Source organism: Orbicella franksi, chromosome 4 (assembly GCF_964199315.1).
Source record: "Orbicella franksi chromosome 4, jaOrbFran1.1, whole genome shotgun sequence".
NCBI classification, from domain to species: Eukaryota; Metazoa; Cnidaria; class Anthozoa; order Scleractinia; family Merulinidae; genus Orbicella; species Orbicella franksi.
The window spans coordinates 29,991,018-30,015,530 of NC_138148.1; the positions used below are offsets into that span (position 1 = coordinate 29,991,018).

Genomic DNA, 24,513 nt, shown 5'->3' on the forward strand with positions numbered 1-24,513 from the left:
ACACGCCGCATTTGTCACAGGTTGCAAACGTTTCCAGCCAAAATCTTTCTCGTATCTTACTGATTCTTCCCTGTATTCACTCTCGTCTGAAGCGTACAACAGCTTTGTTACGTTGCTTTTTATATATGTTAGGGTGAATCTCACAAGCCACTCAAACCAGACAAACAACAACTGGAGCGTTTTAGAGAGTATCGCTTGAGAGTCCTGATCATGGCACGAATACTCGTCGAGCTCGCATTCTACCTTCTCTTTGCCTGGGCACTAATGGTTATATGCTACGGCAGGAGAGATACCGGGCACTACTGGATGACAAATGGCATTGACGAACTGTTGCCCAAATTTCACAAGGTAACAGTGTAAAATTGGAAATTTCCACATCACTAGTTCCACAGAAAAGTGGCCAGAAGCCTGGGTATTTAAACCTATTGAAGAAGCTCCTATTAGTATTTTCTTACTTATTTTTTCCTTACCTAACTACCTACCTACCTAACAACCTACAAACCTACAAACCTACTCACTTGCTTACCAATCTAACTCCCTGCTTACTTACTAAGTTAATGAGTCAGTCAATTGATAGATTGGCGAGCTGGTACAAGAAATCTAGAACAACTTCTTACTAGCTATTTTCTATCAGATTCACAACGCTGATACATTCTGGGCCTGGACAAAGAGATACCTGGTTCCTGCCATGTATGAAGTTAAGTGGTACAATGGACAAGCATTTGAGTATAAAGATGGATTCATATCGGACTTGTCGGGCTACCTGGTCGGCATGCCTCGCCTCAGACAACTCAGAGTTAAAGCAGGTGAAAATAATTGACTTAAATAAGCCATAAAACACACCGTAGATGACATAACGTCAAAAACGTTTGACTCCTACTTTTTTACTCTTTTAAATATGTCCTTTAAGCCTTGTAAAAATTAGTTGTTTACGTTCTTGTTCTGGAATTCCTCTCTTTCGTGTAATTTTCATTCATTTTTTTTCTCCAGGTCCATGCCCAATTGCACCTCGATTTCCTGAGTTTAGAACAACATTGCGCCCCTGCCTTCCGCCTTACAGCATGACTGACGAAGACCAGACACGCTATAGCATGCCGAAATGGCGCCAAATTCCAGCCAACGAAACGGCGCTATTGTCAGAATTCGCGCTGCGCGAGATGTGCCCGAGACCTTGGCGTTATAAGAAGTCGGACGAGCTTCACAACCTTCCTCAACAGGGCTTGAGGGGGCTCTATGGCGGAGGAGGCTTCGTGGCTGATCTAGGCTACACAAAGTCATCAGCATTAAGGGTCATACACAACCTGCAGAACAACTCCTGGATTGACGAGAGAACGCGGGCCGTGTTTGTCGAGTTTATGATTTTTGACTCGTCGACAGATCTCTTTAGCGCTGCATCGTACATCTTTGAGGCTCTGCCCCTGGGCGGGGCTACCACATTCAAGAGAATCAACACGATGTCATTGTACGGAGCCAGGTCAACTGGGACGCGTTCTATAAGCGCGGTTTGCGAGCTGATAGTCCTACTAATGGTCTTCTACTTCATTGTAGCCGAAGCAATTAAAATCTGGAAGGAAAAGTGTAAATACTTCAAGTCTGCGTGGGCCTATGTGGAAATGGCGCAAATTCTAGCGGCAACAGCCACAGTCGTGTTATCGATCTTTCGAAGGTATCACACAACAAAGCTAGTGAACAGAATTCACAAAAACCCCTTTGAAACATCAAGCTTTCACTACGCAGTGCTGTGGTCAGATCTTGAAAACGCGCTTATGGCCATTCTGGTGTTTATTTTAACCGTAAAAGTCCTTAAGATCCTCAAGTTCAACGAACACATTTCTAGCTTAGCAGCAAGCATGGCACGTTGCCGAACAAAAATCATCTCTTACTCGGCGGTTTTCATGGTGGCATTCTTGGCTTTCATGCAGATTGCGCTTCTCGTCTTCGGAAGCACCACGAAGGCGTACTCGAGCGTCTCCGAAGTCTTCCGAACACAGTTCGGAATGTTCATCGGGGGAGATACGAACTATCACGAGCTTAAGGACGCCAATCGGATTATTGGACCCATCTACTTCCTTCTGTTTATGACAACCATGGCATGCATATTAATAAATATGTTTCTGGCCATCTTGAACGAGTCTTACAGAGAGGTGAGAATTTATCCAGATCGTGACACAGAGGAGTACAAAATGTTGGAAGTGTTTGTCGATTACGCCAAGAATGCAATGGGTAAAAGGCTAGACTCGTGGAGAAACGCCAAATTCTTTCCTAAGAGAAACAGCTACAGCGTTGAGACTCAACAAGAAAAATCCAAAACAGAACTTGAAGAAACCCACAAGTACACAGCAGTGTCGTGGAGTACCTACGATTTAATCTGCCAGAAACATCTGGACAACAACGACGCAGCTATCGAGACGTCGTTTTTCAAAGACATTCGAAGGCACTTAAGAAATATCAGCAACGAACTGAGGGAAATTTCTGTCGTGCATCGCTCGGGGAAATACAAAGTCCACGATGTGCAGAAGAATTTTGAAAACGAGGCAGAAAGAGCCTGCACCGACTTACGGACACCTTGTAAAGGACTCGGCTTGGAGAAAATCTCCAGCAAATGTAGTTTATTTAGTTTGAGCGAAAGCACGATGTACCTAGACAGACGGAAGGGCCGAGATTCCATCAGAAGGTTGCTCAACAACGATGACAACTCAGACGAGGAAGATGGCGATTGGGATGACCAGACATCTTATGCGGAGTCCATGGGAACTTTTTTCGGGAACTCTCGATCTGGGAACGTTTATGACCCAGAAAGAGAACCTTTCAATGAGTCAGACGATTGGTCTTTGGATCGAGAAAGCTATATCTAGAGTTGAAAGGGCGAGAGATCGATTGTACATACATACAGCATACATTAGTTCATAGGACACTTCCTCCAAGCGGACAGAAGATCGCGATCGACTCTGTTGATAGTTAATTAATTATATTTGATTGTATTTCAATAGAACCCTACTATTCGAACCAAACTGCAGTGCTGCTGTTTAGGGGTGAACGGTCGTTAATTTCATTCAAGCACTAAAATTATTGTCAGCCAACGTGAGAAGAGATACCGACATGACTGGTTCGGTGTTTCGGCGAATCATAAATTTTCACAAGTATTTTTGGAGAAAGTTTGACGAGGAATATTTTTGAGAGGATCTATGGTTAGGTTGGAGAGGGGGAGGGAGGGAGGAAGATTTGTGAGCACGGCTATTTAAAGAGGGGGATGTTGACTGTTGGTTCGATTTAAACTTCTCGGTCTCTTTTGTTCTCACGCACCTTTCGCTCCCCCCTCCCCCCTGTGGGAGGGGTGGAGCGGAAAGAAGCCACTTTTGCCCTTGCACGAGGGACTCCTCAACTATTCTCCGCCATAAAACGCCAACATTTATGCAAATCATACTCGAACATTCGCAAGTCGTGTATACAATAAAACTTAACATTCACAGCTATTCCAGCTTGTCACTCATAAGCAGCCCAAAGGGCTATGAGAAAGCGCGCTCTGATTGGTTCCCTGTTAATAGGCTATCGACTCATATCCTATGGATAAAAACTTGGCGAGAAAAAAATAATCAACACAGCGTTTCTCATAATCCACGGGCTGCCTGTGTGATAACACAATTATTCCCTTCTATCCTTTTTCATATAATTGGTTATTACGTACTCTAGTTTTGTGCAATAACTGCCGAGTATTCTTGAACATGTTAATATTTTTGTATATTTTTCTTTGACGCTACCAACTTTTTAAAAGAATATATCGATTCTGCTTTTCTTCACTGAAAACGAAAACAGTGAGAAAAGATTAATAGTTTTCGATGTTTGTTTTGTAATAGTGCCCTGAAAATGTGCTGAACGTCATAGAAATTTGATTTATATACAGTTGAATAGTTAATTATTTCACAGGGGAAACAGAAACACGGTAAAATACCAAACTAGTGAATGGCCGTTTTCGCGGGTTTTGACTGGATTATAAAAGTGAGCTAGTTTACTTTACAGAATTGAATACCGTAAACTGCCGCTTATAAGCGCCTCCCCCCCCCCCCCACCCCCCGATATAAGACCCCTCTCTAACTTTCCTTGTTTTAACTTCATTTTAATATTATGTGTTAAATCTTAATTGCTAAAGCTCCTTTTCAAATGCTCTTTTCATTCCGGTTATTAGCCCCCTCAAATATAAGCCTCTCCGTTTATAAGCCCATTTAAAAACCCTTACGAAGTTGTATAAGCCCAGAGCTTATAAGCGGCAGTATAAAGAGAGTGTTCAATTGACTTTTTGGATATGTTATAAAACGATTTTCCTGAAATAGTCTCGGTTGACGGTAAGATTTGACGATATAAACCTCTAAAGAACAGGAAGGTCAGCAAGCCAAGATAAAGTTGAAAGCATGAGGCCAAGATATTTTAGAGATTTGTAAACACACAATAAAGGACTGTACATTGAAAAAAAAAAGATATTTTGTATCCTCCACACAACTCATTGCAGAATTTAATCTGAGCCAAAAACAGAAATCACTTGCTGCACACCAGTCATTCGCGAGTTCGTTCATCTGAGCTGAATAATTACTCGAGAAACCATGCAAATATTGCATCTCGATTCATATTTGGTTCTCTTTTCATGATCCTCCGGCACTTAAATACCGGTATGCCCATAACAAAGGAGAAAGCTGACAAAACCGTGTATAAACACGTTGGGGGGGGGGGGGTACTCATTAACTCTTTGGGTGGGGGTGTGCCTATAGTACACTGAAACCCTTCCCCTGTACTAGACCATTATCAGTTTGATTTTGAAACCCTATTCAAGACTAGGCACCAAAAACTCCTACCCCAACCCAGGTGTCCAGAAAAGTACGTCAAGGCTACCTTAACGGTTTCATTGAATTTAAAGCACGAAGTAAAGTTCCTTCGTAGCATGTGTGCGTACTAACGAGAGTCCATCATGTGCAAAGAGGTCGGTCTCTCTCCGTCTCCCCCCATTCCTTCCAAGAGATAGTTAGGCCTGTGGTACCCATCTTGCCTAGTCGAGAAGGGAATTGTTTTGAGCAAAAGCAGGGCAGTCTTCGCTCCCTCGTGTTCCACCCACATTAGATTCCAATCCCCGTCTACCAGCTGCTTTCATTACCAGTGAGTACCAGAATTTCCTTCTCCAAGCATCAACAAGACAATTAACTTTCCGTTAAACTTTACAAACACGTTCATGCGCACAACATCAGTCAAATAGAAAGCATATTTATTTTATAAGGTTTATTGTAACCTCAATGGCAAGTTGTTGTCTTTTTTCTTACTCACAGTATGACCATTTCTCTTCGCCACTTAAATAAAATACATCAAAAGACACCTTAGTTCGCTATCAATATGTTATCACCTTTGTGCGGAGATGCGCCTAAATGAATTAACTATGTCTAGTTATTTGAGCGAACAGAGTAATTTTTACGCTTTCGTGCGCGCTTGAGGTAAGCACGGCACGCGCGATCACAGGTGATCGCGTGCGAAAACGCGCGATTTGGAGAAGTGCGAGTCAGCCAAAACCCATACTTCACAAGCGCGCGAAAACTCATCGAAAAAAAATTAACTTTGTTGCTCAGACTATTCTGATTTTATCTTTGTAACTTGAATTCTGAGCCGCGCTTTGCTCAACATTTCTTTCTTGTTTTCTTAAATTCGATAAAAAGAGAAAACAACCGGGACCAGGGTACTCGTTCAGAGCTTCCTAAATTCAATAAATAACGGTTAATATAGACTTTTAAAGAATTTCCTCGCATGTCAGAGAGACAGAGGTACTGACAACAGATCTACTCTTTTCCTGTTAACAGCCAGGGCTCCAAAAACTGCTTCTTGCCAAATCTCCGAAGACGTGTTCGCAGTTTCCGGATTTTTGTTGTCAAATCCGAAAACAGCACGAACACTCAAGGCCGCGACAGCTGTTACGTCAACTTCCAATACGCCGCTGATGAACAACGCGGGCCCAATAATTCTCGTAGGAGTCATTTCAAATACAATATTCTCGCTCTCCCGTCTGTCAACGTTACAAGGACATTCGTTTCACTTTTTCAGGGGACTCTTCCACGAATTGTATTATTCCATTACTTTTCCTTGTCCAATCCAATGATTTTAACGAATCCTATTACGCGTAATCATATACATTTCCAAACGAAGACGCTGCAAGAGAAAAGCAACAGAAAAATGTTAAGGAAGTTGTGTGCACTAGGGTGTGTAACGGCCAGTTAGGGGAAAAAAATTTGCCTTACTTACCAGCAATCATCTCCGCCCGCGCTGATCAGATAGCGGTCATCGCACGTAAATCGCACGTTAGTCACGTGAGCAGAGTGGCCTACGTATCGCTTGAAGGGAGCCTGGAGACAAAACGAAACATGCCGGACATGTCGTATTTCGTATCGATACTAGCAATAAAAAGAGCTTAACTCGTAAATTAAACATCTACAGAATAATAACCTAGAATTGGTTCATTTGATAGGAGGCCTTCATTAGACCATATTCGTATTCCCGGTATTAGACTGGAACTAGCTTGCTATAGAGGCTCATGCGGGGAATATCACTAAAAAGAAATTAATGTCATTTGCATTTGAAAAGACTCCTCGCATTAGCCTCAGTTGCAAGCTAGTTCCAGTCCAATACCGAGAATACGAACATGGTCTATTCGAAAGAAAGGTGCTAAATCAAATCATCAATGAATCTTACGTTTCAAGAATTTTACCTACGTATTACAGTGGACAAGAGTCGAGAATAAACTTACAAACTTCTCCGTGACCGGGAACTCGAACAACTTTACAAAACCAAAGTCATCACCAGTAGCGAGCGAGAGACCGCTGGACGAAAGATTGGCGCAGTTGACATCTGCTTTGTCAGCGTTTCGCGGCCACACGCCAATCACTTCATTACCTAGAACACTGAAATGTCCGCAACAAATTAAAAGTGATTAAAAGTAATATTCCCCTTGAAAGACACTGAAAATAAAAGAAAAGAAGAAAGCATTGATGAAACCTTTTGGACAGGCACTCTTGGACTCGTCACGCAATCTTTCCGGAGAGGACATTGCGTGACGAGTCCAAAGAGTGTCCAAAGCTAGAGAATAAAACCACTTACCTAGTCCAAGACGCCCACGTGATTCTGTTGATTTCTTTCCTGTTTTTCAAAGGGTTTCCACCAGGAACAGTAAACACCAGCCGGTCATAAGCACCCGTGGACACCTTAACAAATAAAGAAAAGTTCATAATATCGCTTTAAAAAAGACGAATTGAGTTTCCTGTGCTTTAACAATAGCTAACACAAACTATGGCTCCTGGAGGTTTTGCTTACTTGAATGAATCTGCCATCCGCAGAGAAATCCATCTGAGTGACAAATGAAGGGATTCCTTTGCAGTAACCAACACGTGTTAGCGGGCGTCCATCGCGGAGCTCATAGAAATCGACACAGTTATCGTCTGATCCAACGGCTAAGTACTTACCATCTGGACTGAATCTGAAACATTTACAAAAACTACGTTTGCCGATTTTGAAGCAGGCGCAAAAAGATGATGAGCGGAAGTCGAGGAATTGAATGGTAGATTTTTGCAGAGAACACATAACGTCCTAACGACGGTTTGCAAACAGGCTTTAGAACCCACTGTCCTCTGTTTCCAAAGTTGAAACTAACGAGGACGCTAGTGTGAAATCAAATCGTGTCTAGATTATTAGGCGCATTCTCGCATTTTCGGTGAGCCCAGATTATTTAGGGCGCAGAGCTTAAAATCTGGAAGTCCTTGGTTCAAGTTCCTCACTCTGCCACTAGCTGACTTGTTCTCGGTAGTCAAGAGTTAAACTCCACGGCCTTGCGTATTAAATAGCTAACTGGCCAAGCTACCATAAGTCGTCTAAGTTGAGATTCATAACTAGTATACTGCTCAACTTTTAATCTTTGATCGTTGATTTACAACGTCCGCAAGAAGTATCAAGTGCTAAATTCACCAACAGTTAAAGGAAGTGTTATCTTGATACAGCGACTTGCTCACCTGACATCCTGGATAGCTTGGTGTCGATCACGCTTCTGCGCCACCATCTTCAGGTCAGCGGTTTTAAGAACAACAAAGGCGCCATTTTTGAGACCGACAGCAAGCAGTTCACCATCTGGAGAGAAGGCAGCTGACCGAGCGGCCACGCCAAGAGGGGCCATCTTAACCATTGTCTACAAAAAAAGAGAGAGAAGGAATCGAAATGGAGATCCGCATTTGGCTTAAGATGCAACCCGTAAACCGACAACTTGGTAGCCTCCCACGCAGACGATTTTAGGGCTCGTCACGCAATCTTCCTTCTACCATCATTGCGTGGGGGAGGAAGATTGCGTAACGAGCCCTAGAAAGCTAACAGCTTGTGAAAAAGACGCATTCAGTCACGACAAGTACACACGCTAGAACACATCACCGGCCAATCGTGTTTATCATAACAAAAATCGTGTTTACCTTACTAGCCACGTCCCACAGTCTGACAGTCTGGTCATCACTAGCTGTCACAAACACTTCTCTCTCTGGGTGACAGTCTAAACCCCAGATCTCGCCCTCACCATGGCCACGGACGATGGTCTGGAACCAAAAGAGAGACGAAACAACTTAAGTGACGAGGGCTGGGCGACAATTTTGCCTAAATTCTCATCATCGGCTATCATTAGCGCGCGCTCAAACGCAAATTGTTAATTTTCAGTCATCTGCCTTTGAAACGAGAGCAAACCTCCCACAACTCATGAAAGTTTGTCTAGATTCAAACACGGTCAAAACACAAAGCAGAAGAACTGACAACAGAAATAAATGAAAACTCTTACCTGAGACGAGGCAGTCTTTTCAGTGATCTCAATTATTTCACTGTCCTTGGTACCTACAAGGATTTTACCCTAAAATGAAAAAAAATTACCGTCATTCTCCAACATTGGAGATTTTCGTGTAGTGCACAACCCAAACAAGAGCACAACGTCGTAATATACGCGCGATAAAATTCTTGTCCCGTGTGAGGGAAGTCTGAGATTCGACGGACAGAAAATTTCCATTTACGATAATTCAAACCTTCCCTTCTCGTTTCAAGAAATCACATTTACAGCTGTTTAACATTTAAAAGGCGACGGTTGAGTCTACCATCACCATAAAGTTTGAAACGAAGATTGATCCTCTTGTTTAGGTTTCCAGTATTTGCATGACCTCGTATACTTTCGCTTTTGCTCCGATCGTTAGCATATAGAATGCTATAGACTGCTCGACTAACCTTGCCTCTACAAACTGATCGCACAACACTGGGGCCTGGCCCCAAACTTAAAGAACGGCAACGCTTCATCTCTTGGTCCCAGAGTTTGATAGCCACACCCTCCTTGGTATTACTGAAAAGACAGAAATATTAACATTAGAACCTTTTCCTCGACAGACGTCAACAAAGTTAAATAATCCCAATAATAACTATTTGAGAGGAACGTTTATGAGACGAACGCATCAGGATTCTAGTGTAGTTAGCGATGGCCAGTATTCAAGTGGGACCGAGGTGATCGCTTTTACGTTTGGCGTAGATTCCTCTGATAGGTTGCAAGAATCCCACGTCAACTAGAAATTCCTTCGCAACGTTTCACCTTTTCTATTGCACTTCACGAGTTAAAATTCATTGCCTCTCATTCAATCTTTCACTTAAAAGACATACTCTAAAATAACTGGAAAACCTGAAGTTTCACTAACAAACCCAACGAAACAGTTCAGTGCTATAGATTTAAGTAATATAACAAACCTTAAAGAGGATGTTTGACCACATTTCCAAACACCGAGAGGAGAGTTAAAAATACGACGCGCAGCGGAGTATTTTTAACGAACTTCGGGGTGTTAGGAAATGTGGTCAAACACTGTCTTGAGTGTTTGATATATCTTCTCAATCGAAACTAAAACTAAGGAGACAATTGAGAATTAAAATCGTAAAAATCTATGCTCATTAGGATCAGATATCCAAACACCGTCACGGTCATGATTTCCTTTGTTAAAACTTGATGAATTATTAATGAGTTTAAGAAGTTCACATTACTAACGCTTTTTCCTTTCCTCCTGTGACAATGAGTCCATCCCTGAGAGTTGTGTGCATGGTGAACACTGGCCCACTGTGCGCCCGGCTCACTACCCGCACTAACTTGTGACTTGACCACACAAACACATCGCCATTCATGGCTCCAGTAAATGTCAGATTATCCTGCCGAGATAGAGAAGAAATAGGAAAAATGACTTCATTTCTCGGTCACTGGTGAATAAGTTGTTCAGCAAATGAAACTGTGAATGATTATTTAACCACATAACACGCACAAGCTCTCAAGGAAACGTTATTAAAAACACGTGCGTCCAAATCGAATTGGAATTTGGTGGAAAAGTCAGGATATAACTGCGGACCTTTTCGTTTAGTACCTCGCAATAATCTATACCAGTTCAGTTCGGTCTTTTGAAAGTGTATCACAAAACTGTCCATAATGAGGAAATGTAACATTTCTCAGTCTCAGTACTATGGCCTTTTGTCGGCAATGCCATGTCAGTGGAAGACTACAAGTAATTATCATTATGTAATCAAAAACAAGAAATGTTGTTGTTACTAAACTTCACGTATTTGTATAGGTAATCACACGGTTTCGAGTTCAATTTAGAATTAATTTGCACGAGTGTGTTTTTCAAAAGGCTGAAATTGAACGGGCCGCTTCGGCGCGTGCAATTTCACCTTTTTGAAAAACTCACAAGTGCAAATTAATACCAAATTGAACGAGAAAAACTGTATGAAGATCTTTCTTGAAGCCATATTTTCTCATTCATTCATTCACTTTTTTCAAAGTTTCCGCACAAAATTTTCTTCATCATTCCACGTGACATCATTGGCTTAGAAAATTTGCTGTTGTCTTTCAGCCAATCATAATCCAGAATTAGGATGTGTAATTTGCACTGGTGTTACACTTTTTCCACTGATGTTACACTTAAACTGCACTGCTCTCAGCCAATCAGAATCGAGTAATTTTTTCATGTATATTATTATACTTGTAATTGGCGAAATCAAGTGCAAAACACTAATTACACAGTTATACTAACTTATGGTCAAAATGTTTCTGCTACTACCTAAGAGAAAAGACTATGAGTGCGGTATGGCAAACAAGAAGGTCAAAAAGTAGATTTCCTTCGATTTCAAGTTGGGCAAAATGATCTTTTACAGCTCAATACCTCAAAGCTCTCCTCTATAAAACGGCTAAGATGGCATTTTTGTCCCGATTATGTACTGATCCATACATTTAACTTTTACAGCAAGCCTTTTAAAATGGTCTTACTACAACGGCCTGTCCGTTGCAGAGAAGTTTAACCGTATTTTCTTACCGCTCCAAACGCCACCGATAGCATTGTCTGCATGCGGAGCTGGGAGTCGTCGCCCTCCCCCTGTAGGGCTGCCGTTATCACCCCCCGTTTTCCAACCAGTTGTCCTCCAGCCAAACTCCAAAACTTGACGTGTTTTACTCCACATGTGACAAACTGGCTGTCAGAGTCTGGTCTGAAGTCCGCTACAAAAATCCTCTCTGTGTGACCATGAGAACTGGCAAGTTTGCTGCCTAAAATACGTAAAAAGAGATGTATACAATTAGACAACATTTTTAAAAATTCATGCAAAAAGAAAAAAAAAACAGAAACAAAAAACAAAGTAAAAGTGTAAAATTTTAAACGAATTAAGCGTCACGCCGGCTGGCAGAAATTGATTTCAGTCCAACAATTCCCAGTACAAGAAGTAACTTGTCGACTGATTTCCGACTTCCTTCAAAATGAATAACCGATTTTTGCATTGAATTGTTTCAATTATGGCCAGCTCAAGATAGAATGTATGCGGTTAAAGATTCAGTTGCAGGATTTTCGGGAAGTTAACATTACGTAATTTAAAAACATTTGGATAAACACTTTTTCTAGCTTTTGAGTTTCCGAGAAGTAAGTCGTTAGAAAATTAACATCATAATTTCCTGACATGTGTACCTACCGAGAAAATGGTGTCCAAGATCCTTACATGGTTGATTTAGTAGTGCTCATGCATTTTTTTGAACTATTCAAGTTTCTCTAGAAAGTTTTACCGATACTGCACTCGTTTCCCCAGCAAATCGAGTGTCTAAACGATTTGATTTTATTGGTCAATGTGTGATGAATGCGCTATTTACCTTCAGCCCATTTCCACACCGCAATGCTATGTGCAGCGTCAATGCCTACAGTTACAAGAAGCTTGCCATTACAGCTAAAGTTCACGGCACACACGCCTTTGGTGTGGAATCCTTGTATGACGGATAACGTCTCCTTGGACATGGCATCCCACACGTGAACACAAGGCTCTGTACCGATCTGACCAGTAGCTACAATGTTCTGCAGAACACAAAACAACTGAATGAAGAGGAAATCTGACTCCAACCCTTTCTGAACTTTATTACTATGAGAGAATCTTTGTTTACAATATTTGCCTAATTATCAAAAGCGATACAGTTTCTGATGGAGCTACAAAAACATCATTTCTGAAAATTAAAAGGGCACAGCACGATAAACAGTCCTAAGGAATTTGAGCCCGATGTAAAGAATACTTTTTGTGCGACGCGGGAAATTTTGCAGTTTTTTAAAACTAATTTCTCCTCGAATATTACACCCAAAGAGCCAAAACGTTCACCAATTACTAAGTTTCACAAGTTCTTTAAATTGCTGAAGTCAATTCGTGTCTGGCGTGATGCCTTCTCTGCGCAAAGTAGTATGTCAATGAAGAAAAATGTAAACAAAGACGTCACCAAAAATTCTCCTTTATGGCCAAGCTTCTGTGGAGACAAAGTGATCGTACTTGAAGTCTCTGGTCCACAGTAATAAAAAGAAATGTTAAAGAATTGACGCACCTTAAACTTAGGGTGTTGGTTGACAGCCAAGCATATGATATCGTCGGTGTGTTCAAGATAGAATGACTGTACTCCATTAGCTGTGCTCAGAACAATTCCCGCCCCGGCAGCGTGGTACACAATGTCTCCCTCAGGGAGGTAGTGTAAGTTGTTCCTGGTGTCAAATCCTCGATAGCCGTGAATGAATTCCAAACTGAGTTCCTGTGGATTGGAAATAAAACGATTTGCATTAGAACAATAGTTAGAGCTAATATGGGACTGACTGGTTACAATATTTGCCTCATCAACATCAGCGCTTTAGTTTGTGGTTGAGCTACAACTATACCAGGTCTGAATAAAAACTGAAATTCTAAAAAGAATTCGCGCTTTTGCCACCCAGAAGTTAGCCAGTTTCTGAAAGCTAACATCTAATTCAATATTACACCAAAAGGACTCGCACTTTCATCAATACTAAGTTTAAAACACTCGTATGTGGCAAGATCTAGAAGTTTTCTCTATGCAATTTGTACTTTCTCGAATTTTTTTTCCCTAAAATGACTAAGTGAAGCTGGGAATATAATTTTGTTGTCAATAAATCAATTTGTATAACCTGGATTTGTTGATTTCTTCTTTTCTTTCCCGAGTCCCTCTGCCGATCAAGCTGTCTGACTTTAGGAGGAGCTTTAGAGCCACGACTAACAGCAGGTCTATCACCAAAAAAAAAAAAAAGAAAACATAATATTATTATTAAGAATCAAAAGAAATATGCAGTAATCTTGGCGAAAATGAGTCCAGCGTTAAACGAGAGTACTCAAACTGGTAAATCACTTGTCAAGTCAAAATAAAATTAAACTTAACCGTGGAGGTGTTTGAAAACGTGTTCTCAGAGCATTGGTTTTTGAGATTTTATTTCTGCGTCAGTTTTCGTCTTCGTTTAAGTTTTGATTGAGACGATACCTGAACCACTCCAGCCAGTGTTCTACTGTCACATTCCAAATAAATTCCTCGAATTAGATTACGCTGTGCATCGTAATTTCAACTCTTTTCTTGACGTTTGGAAATGTGACGAGATACTGTCTCTCGTGTTTCACATTTTACTTCAAGCTCGACGAGGGTTTTCTCTCGTTTGTGAGGCAGATGATGTAAACTCTCGCGTACTCTCAACTTTGCGCTGACAAGTAAAACAGGTCCTACAAAACAGTTGACTACAATGCAAAGTATGACAACCAACCTATGTTCCTCGTCATCTTGCTTCTCTCTAAGATGTGGTTTTACGCCTTTTGTAGTTCGAATCGGATTTGCATAAATCTTATCCTCGTATGTCAGATTCTTTTCTTTCTGCACGTCACTGTCGTAGCCTCCCTCTTCCTCCGAGTCTGTGTCCGAATCATCACTGTCGCCACCAGTGTCTTCTCTTTCACGGCCCCGAGCATGTGACCACACCATGACTGACGTGTCGGCTCCTCCCACTGAAATCAAGCGGCTGTCGTCATTTGTCCAGCGGACATTTGTGACATGCGCAGAATGGCCGACATATTTCTTAAACTTGGCATTCTTGCCCTGGACAAGAAATTTAAATTGAGGCATTCTGTGATAACAATTAATTTAAGTGTCATCCTGATGAAAGAACACTCGTGTTCACATTAAAAGGAAGTACTGAAATGAAAATTGAAGGTCACTGGTGCCTAACAACTGGTTATCCAACTTGTGTTTTCTGAATGCCGAAAACTTCCTGCTTATAAGCCCCCCGATTATAGACCCATCTGCCTGTAAACAAAACATTTATTAATACTTCCGATTATAAGCCCCTCAGGATATATCCCCTCTAGTTTAAAATGAAGTGAATTCGATTTACTATGATGCTTTAACGCTTAGTTAAAAACCAGCAAACGTAAGACGTACTTCGATCAACACTGCTGTAGCTCTCATTTCGAAAAAGGCTTTCTCAGTTCGCTTATAAGCCACCCCCCTCCCCCCATCCCCCAGATATAAGCCCTTCCGTTTATAAGCCAATTCAAAACCCACTACGAAGTTGTATAAGCCCAGGACTTATAAGCGGCAGTTTACGGGGTATGTTTGAAACGCCTGCTATGCCACTTACCTGGACTGGGTACTCAAACATCTTCACAAATCCAAAGTCATCTCCGGTGGCTAGGATCTTCTTATCCTTGGTCAAATCAACCGCGTTCACATCAGTAATGTCTGAGTGTGGCGGCCAGATTCCCGTGCAGTCTTCACCAAGAACACCGGTCCATGTGAACCAGTCAATCTCTTTAGCTTTATTGGTGGCTATTGTTTGACGCGTACCGCGGGGCGCTTCAAAGAACAGCCGCTCCTTCGCTCCAGAGTTGGTTTGAAGAAGCTTTCCTGCAGTAAACGGTATGAAACACATATGTGAAGACTAAAGACCCGACCACACTTACCCGTTTTCGTATGAAAACGCACACGTTTTGATGTGTTCTCGCCTTTCGTCCAGACCAAAACGCTCGAAAACGCTAATGAAAACGGAGGCTTTCGAAAACCGTTACAAAAGTGAAGCCTTTTGAAAACACATCGTTTTGAAAACGCTCCGTTCCTAGTGTGGAGTAGGTGAAAACAAGGGCTTTTGAAAACGATGCCGAAAAAAGTGTCATATACTGTTAATCTGATCAGCGTTTTCGGTCGTTTTAGTGCAGACGATAAGAGACGAAATCGCATTAGCCTGGTAACGGCCTAAACCATCCGGTATCCCAGAAAAGCGTGTCTAGAATATCAATTACGATCACTCACTACACATAGTGTGTGACCGTTCAGCAAATTCAACTAAAAGCTACTGAGCTGTACTTTCATGTGGCGCAGTATGCCGTGCAAGGTGGTTCTAACTTTTAAGTCTGTGGATGAAACCCTAGTGTGTGACCATTCAAATGAAAGTTATTGAGCATTGCTTTCATGTCGTACTATACGTTTTTCCATTTCTTAAAGGGAAAATACTTAATTTACAAATTTTTATGCTCTCGATAGATCTAGGGTAAGATATCTAACAAAGTGAAGCACAGGGATTTCAAATTTAAAATCGAGATACTGACAATCTATACCAGCATGGCCGCATTTCAAATGTTTATAAGGGGAAATCTCTTTGCACCCTGATCGCGGGACTACTTTAGTTGAACACACACACTTCTTCCGCTCACTTGTAGATGAATAATTAACAAACGAGTGTCACAGGCGTAAAGAGAAATAATAAATTAATCAGTAACTTACCTTTGGAGTCCCAGTCCACATGTGTGATGTAACTCGAACTTCCTTTACAGATTCCCACTCGTTTGCTACTCAGTACATTGTAAATGTCCACAAAATTATCATGTGAAGCAACAGCCAGATATTTTCCTTGACCTGTTAGGAGAAATGATTAACAACTTACAAGGAAGTCGAGCAAAATCATAAGCCAGACTGCATGACATTACCACTTTCTTCTTTTCCGTAAAATCTTTTCTTTTGCTTTACTGTAATTTACTTCCACGATCAACTACAAACGGCACGAAACAACCCAAACAACCGTGAACGATTTCGTCCCATCTCTGTAAACAGCTTTTAAAATGCGTTTATAAATTAGTGCTTACCAGGTGAAAACTTGATGTCTGATATTTCCTCTTTCCTGTGATGAAAGCCAACAATGTCGTCCAGCGTTGTAGAATCAACAACTTGAAAACTACCTGTGAGGCAAGACAAGAACATATGCCAGTGTTTGAAAATCCCCTCTTGGCCTCACAACCCAAGAACATACAGCCTCCTGTTTGGTATCCATATGGTATCTATATGGATTGCTGGTGCTACCTCTTCTTCCAGCAACAAGCCAGGAGCAACAAGAATAGGGGTGATACTCTATTTGCCTCAAAGATTATTTCCAGTCCGTACTGCGCAGTCTCATCACCCTAATGTTTGTAAGTCTCACTCGATGGAATGCTAATCCATGTTATTCTTTACCAACCGCTTACCTTAACTTTCTGGTATTTTCATTTCTCTTGTCTATAAACAGTTTCTTTGATTCTAGTAATTCAGACAGAACAAAGCATAAACCTTCGCATCCACGAAACTTGAAATTTTCTTCATATAACATGCTGCGAAATGTTACCTTTTGAGACCTCAAACCCTCGAGGGTGCACACTGCGGGCTGTAAAACATCTTTTCTTGCTCATGTAATAAAACGTTATTCTATTACAGAAGCTTTAAGGGCAACAATTTTCTTTACAGTTTAGTCCACAGTCACTCTCACCATCTTTAAAACCAATAGCCAGCGCCCTTCCATCAGGTGAGTATGTCACACTCCGCGCAGATTTCGCCATTTTACGAACATTCTTCATTCGGTGGGTCGCTAGATCCCAGACCCTCACAGTCATGTCATCGCTGACAGTCGCACAGATCTGTTCCGTCGGGTGGGAGGCCAGGCCCCACAGTTCACCTTCCAGGTGACCCTGAAAACGAAACATGAACATTTAATAGACCGCTAAATTGACATCTGTAAGGTAACAAGTAAGATATCCATAATGTAAGGCCCCATCCACACTACACTGGAGAAATTTTAAAACGGTGTTTCACTCCGAAAACGCATCAAATGTTTTCCGTCCACATTACGCCGGAGGAATTTGAAAATACAACAATCACCGGTCAATTTGGATTTATGTCTGAGGAAAACTCGGGTAAGGAAATCACATTATTATCGTGATGTCACGGTTCTCGAAAAGCACCGTTTTTCAAAATGTTTTCCGTTCAAACTAATACGTAAACTAAAGCCGGCGTTTTTAAAATTTCTCTGGTTTGAAGAGCGCATTCGAAAAGCTCCGCTTTCGGTCGGAATTAGTGTGGACGGTAGGCCTAACCGTAAAAATAAAGCTGCGTTTCTCCGGCGTGGTGTGGACGCTTCCTAAGATAAAATTAAAAAGTTCATGCTAATCTGAATAAAGAACATCAGGTACATACAGTCATTGAAGTACCTGGATTAGAACAGTGATGGGTCCACTCTTATCTATTTCCATGATCTGAAATTCAATTTAACAACAAAAAAAATGATTTAGCATTACATAATCTAACTTTCAAAACTAGTCACCCAACAGCGTTTTATCCACAGAAAGTTAGAACCAGCTGCCTACAGAAAGGACGTTCTTAAAACACAAAACTGTGCTACTCGGTGACAAGACCATGTTGTAATGTCCAAATGGAGCAATTTTAGTCTAATTTTCAACCAAGTATCATAAAACCAAAATTCCACGCAAACACATGTAGCTGACGAGAAGCGCGGTAAAACGTGTGCGAATGTGTCACGATTGGTTTTGGTTTTACTTCTGATTGGATGAAAAAGTGGCGCGAGTTGTTTAAGCCAATCGCGGAGCGTAGAAGTGCAAAACCAACGAAAATGCGAATTACTTTGGATGCTCAAGTGAAAATCGCTATAAAAAGGCCTCACATTACTTCTTTTACCAAAAATAAGCTTAAGTGTATACCTCGCCATGTTTAGTGCCAACTAAAATTTTGCCCTGTCCCAGTGTTATTGCGCGGATCGGAGGAGCATCTTCCAACAGAATTGAGGACGGTGGACCAGGGCTCAGGGTAGTCCGGGCGACCCTGTAATTCTTTAGACAGCGAGAAAAATTCTCATCCCAAAGAGCAACTATTCCATCTTTACCACCAGTCACAAAACCCTGACAATAGAAATAAATCATGGGGTGAACAGTGAGATAAGCTGTGTGACATCAAAAGAACGACTATGATGTAAAGAAACATTTGTCTGCATAATATTGAACATTTTACAAAGGGTGTGGTAACTGTGCATAAGGCCAGGACAAGTAAGTAGTATTGCCTGGTAAAAGTTTCAATGGTACCAGAAAGTCTCCATACTTGAACCGTTCTTCATCACTAGTGATTCACTTGGTTTTAATACCAGTCTCTCTACAGTTCATTTTCTTGTGGAATTATTTAATGAGCCCTAAGGCCATAAGGGAATGTAACTAATGCATTAATTTATTTGTGCCTGTAAATTAACGATGCTTAACCTCATATGTTGTTCAATCATTTTTGTTGTTGTTGTTGTTTCGTCTTTTTTCTTTACTCTCCCTCTCTCACTGAGGGTTCCTGTAGAAACCTTCAGACCTCTCTTGCCACGTAATAAAGAGCTGACTCTTATCTAGCTGCACCATGCGAATGATGTCAGGAGTTAATTCAGCAATCAACATGGTCTGTGTTGCATCGGTTTCATGTACTAAACACCTACGTTTTCAGTGCTACATGTTGCTTGTTACCTTTTCAAGGACTTGCATAGCAAATACAGGCCCTTCATGTGCTTGTACTGCATTCTTCAGAGTGTTTCCTTGCCAGATGTACACTTTTCCACTGGCTCCTCCTGAGAACACCAGATCAGGGCCCTTCCCATAGGTCACACACATCATTGTCTCTGCCTTTCCCGCACTACCGAATGTTCCTCGCTTGGATGTGAAGCCTCCACCTGTCTGTGTCCAGAATTTGATGTGTTTCATTCCTGCCGTCACGAGAAGGTCAGGGTTCTGAGGATTCCATTTTATAACAAATATCTTGTCCTTGTGACCCCTATGGTGAAAGTTAAAGGGACACAGTCAACTGGCGCACATGCGCATTAGATACCATTTCATAGCTAATTTGCATATCACAGAGACACGATCCATACTGTTTTTAATCAAATATGCTAAAAATAACGTCATAGGATGAGCAAAGGCACACTCAAAAACAGGTTTTTCAGTTTATGATTGCAAATCAAGCAAAACACTGCAAACATTAAAGCCGATTTCTAAATGTACTTTGATTTCAGGTTGAGGTGAACTTTTTTCAAAGTGAGAAAACTAGTGTCCGAGTCAGCGCGGTCCAAAAGCTGACTGTGTCACTTAAAGGTAAGATAAAGTCAATGTCAACACAGTGGCCCACACAGCCAAAGTCTATCCTGGTTTCTGTAGCATTAAGTGACCAGTAGTATTTCAATCCCCCCCTGGATGGGATACAAGTCCACCACAAGGTTACCTTTGCCAGTTAAATCATTCATACACCTGGGTGGACAGAGGCACTGTGAGAGTTAAGTGTCTTGTTCAAGAACACAATACAATGACCTTGTTTAGGACTTGAACTGGGATTGCAGTGCAGTGCGCAAAACATTAGTCCACTGCACCTCCACACAAAATGTAGCTGGAATTTGCAAAAACTGAAAACAGCTCCTGTCATTTATAATAGGTACAATTATGGTAAGTGCTGACAAGATAGGAACACGTCAAGTAATAATGAAGTAACTGGCAGTTAAATTCTGTTACCTAGTGGTCGCAAGCTTTTCTCCTTTCCTCCAGTCCCACACCACAATGACATGGTTATCATCAAGCCCAACACTGGCAAGCTTCTTTCCATCACCTTACAAAGAAATTACACAGTAGAGCCCCAATAAATTGTGTCCTTTCCCAGTAAATGCTGATTGACGTTTTAACAGATGTAAGTTCCTGTTAACCAATTACAGTTTTGTTCTATACATAGGGTGGTTTTCAATTACGTGTCGTAAGACCAAACCAATTACTTACCAATTAGACTACTCAGCCGATCTCAAACCTTAGTAAAACCAAAACCAAAGTAACTGCCTGATTACTGTCGACACTCAATTACAAACCGCTCTAGTAAGAGAGAAAAATTAATAGTGACTCTATCACCTTGAAGAGGGCGGTGGCTTCGACACATGTTTCAATGTGCGGCTTGTTTACGGTATTTTTCTTAATCTGACCATCATTGGATTATTCCCATCCTTTTAGCGTATCAAACCAGAAGAAAAATTGATTGTGGTTTTAAAACAAATTCTTCGAAAAGTGGTACCTCTTTAAAGGAGCTATGTCATGGGTTTTGCATCTTGAAAAGTTTAGCTTAATTTTTCAAGTTCGACGTTTGCAATCCGTGTTAATCTTCTCCATCCTTAACCATCCTTCATGGATCTATTTGTTATCTCGTTGTTTTTCTATGTCAGGTTTCCCTCAATTTAAAGGTAATTTTGTAGGTGTCCCACATAGTTCGCAATGCCATCACCGAACTCCTTTAAGCTGAAAATGAATTCAAATCAAGCCCACAACAATAAGAATTTGGTAATTTTTGGAATTAAGCTTCTTTCAAAATGTTCATGATCATTCAAATCAATTTAAAGCTAGTGCCACTGGGAGTTATTCTACACCACTCTATCCAGGTCTGCAACAATGGCAGAAAATAAGGTACCTGAAAAATCTACAGCACAAACACCCCTCTCATGTTGCCCCTTGAGGATAGCTAAGGTCTCCATCTTCACTGCATCCCATACATGAACAGCAGGATCCCGTCCCACCTGTCAGAAGGAAAGGTACAATCTTAGCCTCTTTTGAAGCAGACTTTCTTGTTCCAAAATATTAATGAGGTTTCAGTATTTCTTTATCATATTAAGATCATCAATTGTTTTGTACGAACACGAAGTTATATAAGTCCTTGCGGGTTTATGTAAGGTCCTTAGGGACACATACCTCTATAAAAGGGATCACGCGGTTCGAATCTCGCAGAGGGAACGTTATTTCATTAAGAGACGCTAAGTTGGTACAGAGAAAGAGTCATAACTTAAACGCATGGTTTACGGACGGGAAAGGATTACAAGAATTGGATGCAGAATTATAACATATTTTCAGTTTGTATTAGTTCAAGGTCAGTTACGATAATTACGGCACAGAGCCTCAAAGTAATTGTAATTTGTTTCTTTCAGTTTGACTATATACTTCTAGACAGAAGTAGTGTAAAAATAAATCCTAATAATTCCCAGCTGTTGAGGTCTGATTCAAGTGCAAACCATCAATCATCTTCAAAAAAAACTTCAATCCCAAGTTTGAAACAATTATTGTCCTGAGCTAAAAATTACTTGTAAGTCAGAAGGTCTGTTCTACCTGCCCTGTGGCAACAACATCTCTGACTGGGTGAATACACAAACAAAGGATGTCATCTGTGTGCGCATTGTAAAACCTCTGCTTGTGATGCTCACGATTGTACACAATGCCTACAGCAGCCACATGGTACACAATCTCACCACCCTGAGTGTAAAAGAGATTGTTCCGACAGTCGTACCCACGGTAGCTGATGAGAAGAAAGAAAGACAGAAAGAAAAATGTTATTTTATGGGCCAGGTAGAAAACCAAGGGAAGCTGTGAGGGCCAACAAATTATGCCTATAGCAAAATTCCTTGATTAGTACTCTGGACATTTCTCATAACACCCTTGCAGTTGATACCTGAGAGTGATCAGGTTTAACCAATTTCTCCTTACAAAATAAAAATACTATTGAGTAGACAGGTGACGAGAATAAAGATCTGCATCAGTTGGTAAGGTAAATGTCAGTGAGGTAGATTCTGCATATTTGGGCCAAATGGTGTTGCATCACAAGTTCCAGCTGAGGATAAAATACCCATCACCATGTATTCCAGGTTGGATAGCATCAAGCAACTCCTCCCTAGATGGTATGTCAGTCCATCCCATCTATAGTAATCCACCTCCCCAGCATTAATTTCACCATTATATCTATTTATACACCACAACGGAGAGAGAGACTGTGAGACTAAAGTGCTTTTCCCAAGAACAAAACTCAATGACCCCAGGTAAAATGACAAAAAAAGAAACTTCTGACAATTGCAGGACAAATTAGTGAGAAATTAATATTCTGGCAGCATGATAAAGAGGCTCATGGGGTGCCATGGGAATTCTGGGACTATTCAGGTTTTGGCAGGAGATTTAGGTCATTCTAAGTTGGTCAGTCTTCATGTTATCCCACTTTGTTTAATTAAGCTTTTGTTTTAATGAACAGCTTGTATGACTAATCATTGCAAAATGCTGTTGACGAGCTTACTGATTTTGTACCCTTTCCTCGAGGTCTCGTGCTGCTTCATTAGATGAGGAATACGTTTCCACATATTTTCTCGACACATCTAAAGGGTGGTTTTTTAGTAGCTTTCCAGTCTGGCATACCACAGGTTCTAATTTTTAGAACCAATAGTTGTGATTTGCAAGGATACAGATTATGTTATTACACCTGTGGATGGAATAGATCTGCATCAGATGACTGACTGACTTATCCTCAATAAACTTTTCACACTGAATATCTTGTGTCAGTGTAGTCAGAATAGTGCATCGCCAGCCTGTTCTTGTTAAAGTAGTAACACACGCAAACACCTTACCCAAACACAAACTCTAATCTCAAGCCCTCACTGGGAGGTTTTTGACGTGGAACATTGTCTTCCTTCTCTTGTTCATCTTTTGATAGTTTCATTCTCTCCTTCAGTGCTGGTAAATCTTCACGATACAATGTCCTTCCATAATCAATTTGACGTTCCTAGAGAAGCAACATTCTGACACATTAGAACTGGCATAAGACCAGCTTAAATAATTAAATCCCATTAAACAATTATTGCAGGCCAAAGTCGAAATTCAAGGATGAATTTACTGCAAAATTTGTGCTATTACCCACAATTAAAATCTTAACAATTTCATAGGAAAATGGCAAAGTTGAATGTGTGTTTATTTTTCAGTCACTTTTCATTCATTGCCAAGGAATTGAAATTTTCATATCAAATTTCCAAATTTAAGGATTTTCAAGGACTTTATCTGCAAGTCAGGGTGTGCACAAACTGTGATGTCAGCGAGCTAAACTTTTCACAATGTCAAAGAAGGGCATAAAATAGGAGTCGTCTACAATGCCTTTGGGCTATACCAACAAGTTGATTCTCTTTGAAGCGAGTTTGGATGACCAAATTTGAAAAACCCATCACTGGTACACACTTACATTCTCAATATCACTATCAAGTTCATCGGCATCTGATGCTTCAGAGTCACTGTCGTCACTGTTGGACTCCAGGTATGCTCCACCATCAACATCATCATCATCGTCACGGGAACCATCAGGCAAGTAACGCCACTGAAAGATTGCGTGATCACCTCCACCAACACTAATCACTCTCATCATGTCATGAGAAAATCTGACATTTGTGACATGTGCTGAGTGTCCAACATACTTTCTGAATTTAGCACCTGTAAGAGAATTGAATGGACACTACGAATTATTTACATCAATGCAGCAGCCCTGATCTAGGCCCAGTATTTCCCTTGTAGGGAAAAGAACATGATGATCGATGAACCCTGGTCAATGTACTGAAAACGCCAACTGATCAAGACTGATTTTAATCCACCTTGAAATACAACATGCTTCGACACATCCACTATAGCCAAGAAGCATAAAGGTAGTAACACTGAAATATGGATTAGCTTCATGAACATCATTGATCAAGGGCTGAATATTTAGACAGCATTAAGAGTTGTAATGCATGAAGTTTGATAAAGTAGATCCAGGTTCAACAGTGCCGATGCATGACTCCACTTTCTGTAGCAAAAGGCAACTTCAATTGTAGAAGTACAGATATTTTTCTGATTGCAATGCTAATCCTTTGTTTGTCTTTTAGCCCAGGCCTTCTAAAGATCAACTGTCTGGATACCACTAACAACAGATTTCAGTTCAAGAGTCATCATTTAGAGATAAGGTCAAGTTGCCTCAAAATTAAAAATTAAAAACCTTCTAATCAGGGGTTTTATTAAGGGCCCGGC

General features: G+C 40.9%; 2 protein-coding genes across 4 annotated transcripts in view; one reads left to right on the plus strand and one right to left on the minus strand.

Annotated features, from left to right (window-relative positions):
• Nucleotides 1-4,712, plus strand: part of LOC145483851 (polycystin-1-like protein 2) — a 45,173-nt gene extending 40,461 nt beyond the window's left edge. For all 3 annotated transcript variants that reach the window (XM_081462405.1, XM_081462404.1, XM_081462403.1), the window contains 3 exons: nt 133-348; nt 635-806; nt 991-4,712. In XM_081462405.1, the coding sequence (XP_081318531.1) occupies nt 133-348; nt 635-806; nt 991-2,855 (2,253 nt within the window). In that variant the 3' untranslated portion in view covers nt 2,856-4,712. The remainder of the gene's footprint in view (nt 1-132; nt 349-634; nt 807-990) is intronic.
• Nucleotides 4,713-5,231: 519 nt separating this feature from the next.
• The window catches only part of LOC145483853 (echinoderm microtubule-associated protein-like 6), a 31,054-nt gene continuing 11,772 nt past the window's right edge, over nt 5,232-24,513 (minus strand). The window contains exons 12-38 of the mRNA XM_081462406.1: nt 23,699-23,943; nt 23,094-23,248; nt 21,814-22,000; nt 21,125-21,230; nt 20,191-20,284; nt 19,159-19,462; nt 18,364-18,561; nt 17,857-17,901; nt 17,139-17,337; nt 16,486-16,578; nt 16,127-16,258; nt 14,988-15,253; nt 14,118-14,446; nt 13,497-13,593; nt 12,908-13,108; nt 12,197-12,395; nt 11,376-11,605; nt 10,064-10,221; nt 9,265-9,376; nt 8,831-8,899; nt 8,475-8,594; nt 8,028-8,200; nt 7,336-7,498; nt 7,123-7,226; nt 6,773-6,926; nt 6,271-6,371; nt 5,232-6,177 (exon numbers count right to left, since the gene is read on the minus strand). Of these exons, the coding sequence (XP_081318532.1) occupies nt 6,153-6,177; nt 6,271-6,371; nt 6,773-6,926; nt 7,123-7,226; nt 7,336-7,498; nt 8,028-8,200; nt 8,475-8,594; nt 8,831-8,899; nt 9,265-9,376; nt 10,064-10,221; nt 11,376-11,605; nt 12,197-12,395; nt 12,908-13,108; nt 13,497-13,593; nt 14,118-14,446; nt 14,988-15,253; nt 16,127-16,258; nt 16,486-16,578; nt 17,139-17,337; nt 17,857-17,901; nt 18,364-18,561; nt 19,159-19,462; nt 20,191-20,284; nt 21,125-21,230; nt 21,814-22,000; nt 23,094-23,248; nt 23,699-23,943 (4,259 nt within the window). The 3' untranslated portion in view covers nt 5,232-6,152. The remainder of the gene's footprint in view (nt 6,178-6,270; nt 6,372-6,772; nt 6,927-7,122; nt 7,227-7,335; nt 7,499-8,027; nt 8,201-8,474; nt 8,595-8,830; nt 8,900-9,264; nt 9,377-10,063; nt 10,222-11,375; nt 11,606-12,196; nt 12,396-12,907; nt 13,109-13,496; nt 13,594-14,117; nt 14,447-14,987; nt 15,254-16,126; nt 16,259-16,485; nt 16,579-17,138; nt 17,338-17,856; nt 17,902-18,363; nt 18,562-19,158; nt 19,463-20,190; nt 20,285-21,124; nt 21,231-21,813; nt 22,001-23,093; nt 23,249-23,698; nt 23,944-24,513) is intronic.